Source organism: Protopterus annectens, chromosome 4.part0, assembly GCF_019279795.1.
Source record: "Protopterus annectens isolate FY-2018-M chromosome 4.part0, PAN1.0, whole genome shotgun sequence".
NCBI classification, from domain to species: Eukaryota; Metazoa; Chordata; order Ceratodontiformes; family Protopteridae; genus Protopterus; species Protopterus annectens.
In genome coordinates this window covers 933440564-933444163 of record NC_056733.1, presented here as the reverse complement: position 1 = coordinate 933444163, position 3600 = coordinate 933440564, and the positions used below count along the sequence as shown (strand labels likewise).

Below are 3600 nucleotides of genomic sequence, written 5' to 3'. Positions count from 1 at the left end.
GTTTCTGATGAAGTTACCCAAGGAGGGTGACAAAAACGTTGTTTGGTTTGTTAATAAACTACTTATACGTTATATTACAACATTTGGCAGATCCTAGGACTTTTTTGGGCTTGTTTGAGCTCTTTTTTTGTTTTTTTTCAATCTATAATTACTATGACGTTACATTTTTGGCACTTATGACATCCGGTACTTCACCACTGTAAAACTCACACCCTCTACAGGACTGATTTTTTTCCATGAGTTGCTCATTGCTTACCTGGACATGTTCCACGGCCTCATCACAATCTCTGCTTGGTTCTGCAAACACACTCGCTTCTGCTCCCTCGGCCAATGAGTCTGCTGCTTCACTGAATGCTGCAATTTTCTTCTTCTTTCGCTGTTGATGGCTAGAAGTCTGAGAGACAGAAATCAGTGTTAAGTCAAGATGCACTATTTACATCAAATGACTAAAGATGAAGTACTGACTGCTTGAGAACGTGCACTGTATTGCAGTACATAGACTTACCTTACGCTGTGCACAAGTGTCAGCATCGACAATTTCGGGCAAGGTTGTTGGTGGTGTGTTCAGAAGTTCTTCTATAAGCTGTAGAATAAAGGTCAAACTATTAAGAAATGTTCCTTAGTTGTCTGCACACCTAATTCATACCATTTATGGTCACTCAATGTTACATCAACATTGTGTCCACTCTCCCTTGTCTGTCACATACCTATAGTTTGGTCAAGATATGTCTACATCCGTGCATGCAATCTAAGTGTTTTGCTGAATTGAACCACATCTAAAACTGCAAATGTCAGGCTGTATCTCCAATCAATCATGAGCGGTGCATTCCTCACAGACATCTGCATAGTCCAATTTTATCATGCTTAACACACCATGCACAGACCATCTACTTACATTGCACTGCTATTTTTGCTGTAGCCGCTGTAGTCTTGATGTCCTTTGATTTTTGGTGGTGAATGAGAAAATTATAGGCACTGCTTCTTTAATTAGTCGCTGAATCAATCGCCTTGGCTTCATTTCTGCAGGAAGAAGCTCGTACATATAGTTGTGTTCAAACTGGCTATCCTCAAAGTGTTTTGAGCACAGAAAATGTCGTGGCTTTGCCCAGCTCACCTCTTCTTTTACAAATTTACTGACATTGCCAACGTCTGTACCACAATTTATCACCCATTGGGTACACATTTTAATATTACGTGGAAACCGATGGAATGACACACCTGGTGGCAGACTATCACGGCAAATGCAACACCCGTAAGCAAAACACTGAGGCATAGTGGCAGTCACCTAAGGAGAGAGGAAAGAAATACTGTGTCAAATTACAACTACCACTCATATACTGACAAGGCACATTTTGTACATTAGTGACATAACAGTGACAATAAGAACACCTACTACAGCAGCACAAACTTTTCATGCTACAGAATATCAGACAAATCATGCACAATTACAATCTCACTCATGTTACTGACACAACTGTTGGACTTTTGAGTGTCAGCCACCTACATTGCCCTATCCAACATGATATGGAATGTCAAGGACTCCATGCACAGGTTCCCCTGTCACTTTGCCCTGTCAACACTGCCAGTTTGCCATGCAGAACGTTGCAGCATGCAATGATTTCATTACCCTTGTCGTCTAACAGGAGTTAGAGTACAAGAACAAGCTTTATTAAACATTAAGCCAAGTAACTCAGAAACGGCAGACATAATCCAACCAATACTTTCACCATCCAGTTTCTCCTTGTACTGGAAATGCAAATTGCACTGGTAATCGTGCTTTCTGGTAAGATCATTTCCATTTGTGAACTTCACCTGCTGTTATGCAATTCTTTCATGGTATACAAGCTAATCTTTTGCCAGGTACAGTCATGCAGCCACATGAAGTATATAGAGAACTTTAACATTTAGGCTGAAACTACACTGTTTCCGGTGAATAAACCAGCATGTGTGGAATGTAAACATCAGTTGCACCACTGCAGTTCAAACCAAGTGCTGCATTTTTAAAAAATACAAAGATTGCCCCGTGTTGCATCTCCTGCAATCAACCAGCCTCATGCTGCATCTCCTGCAGTCAACCAGCCTCATGCTGCATCTCCTGCAGTCAACCAGCCTCATGCTGCATCTCCTGTAGTCAACCAGCCTCGTGCTGCATCTCCTGCAGTCAACCAGCCTCGTGCTGCATCTCCTGCAGTCAACCAGCCTTGTGCTGCATCTCCTGCAATCAACCAGCCTCATGCTGCATCTCCTGCAGTCAACCAGCCTCATGCTGCATCTCCTGCAGTCAACCAGCCTCATGCTGCATCTCCTGTAGTCAACCAGCCTCGTGCTGCATCTCCTGCAGTCAACCAGCCTTGTGCTGCATCTCCTGCAGTCAACCAGCCTCGTGCTGCATCTCCTGCAGTCAACCAGCCTCGTGCTGCATCTCCTGCAGTCAACCAGCCTCATGCTGCATCTCCTGCAGTCAACCAGCCTCGTGCTGCCTCTCCTGCAGTCAACCAGCCTCGTGTTGCCTCTCCTGCAGTCAACCAGCCTCATGCTGCATCTCCTGCAGTCAACCAGCCTCGTGCTGCATCTCCTGCAGTCAACCAGCCTCGTGCTGCATCTCCTGCAGTCAACCAGCCTCATGCTGCATCTCCTGCAGTCAACCAGCCTCATGCTGCATCTCCTGTAGTCAACCAGCCTTGTGCTGCCTCTCCTGCAGTCAACCAGCCTCATGCTGCATCTCCTGCAGTCAACCAGCCTCGTGCTGCATCTCCTGCAATCAACCAGCCTCATGCTGCATCTCCTGCAGTCAACCAGCCTCATGCTGCATCTCCTGCAGTCAACCAGCCTCATGCTGCATCTCCTGTAGTCAACCAGCCTCGTGCTGCATCTCCTGCAGTCAACCAGCCTTGTGCTGCATCTCCTGCAGTCAACCAGCCTCGTGCTGCATCTCCTGCAGTCAACCAGCCTCGTGCTGCATCTCCTGCAGTCAACCAGCCTCGTGCTGCCTCTCCTGCAGTCAACCAGCCTCATGCTGCATCTCCTGCAGTCAACCAGCCTTGTGCTGCATCTCCTGCAGTCAACCAGCCTCGTGCTGCATCTCCTGCAGTCAACCATAAAGAAAATAAAATATGAGAAAACACAAAAATACAAACACTGTTTTGAATTGTTGATCAGCGAAGTAGACTCTTGCATGAAAATTAAGGATCATTGATCATAGTTGCCGATAAGAAAGACTTCCCTCTGCAGAATTTGATGGATCAGTCAAGGCCATTAAATTTCAGACTTAACGAGTAGAAATAGATTTTTCATTGCGACTGTGCTCCCCCTTTTTGACGTGAAACTTTCATATATGACAGAAGTGTGGCGCAATTTGGACCACATGATGGCCTATACTCAGCTTACAGACATTGCCTTCTGCTTTACGTAAAATTAACACATGTACATCTGTACTTTACTTCACTACAAACAAACATTACACTACCTGAGTTAATGACTGTCAATACGTTACGTCTAGTACTACAAAACCCAATGGTCAGCTATTACACAGGGACAGAAACATTGCATAGTGAGTAAATGATTCATCTCTCTTTATTTATCATTATCAAATTCAAACAT

At 44.9% G+C, this 3600-nt stretch overlaps 1 protein-coding gene across 1 annotated transcript; it reads left to right on the top strand.

Moving 5' to 3' along the window:
• Positions 1-1241: 1241 nt before the first annotated feature.
• On the top strand, positions 1242-3117 carry LOC122800375 (protein IQ-DOMAIN 14-like). Its single transcript, XM_044069822.1, has 2 exons — positions 1242-1252; positions 2016-3117. Exons 1-2 carry the CDS (start codon positions 1242-1244, stop codon positions 3115-3117), a joined length of 1113 nt encoding a protein of 370 aa, XP_043925757.1.
• The last annotated feature ends 483 nt before the right edge of the window (positions 3118-3600 follow it).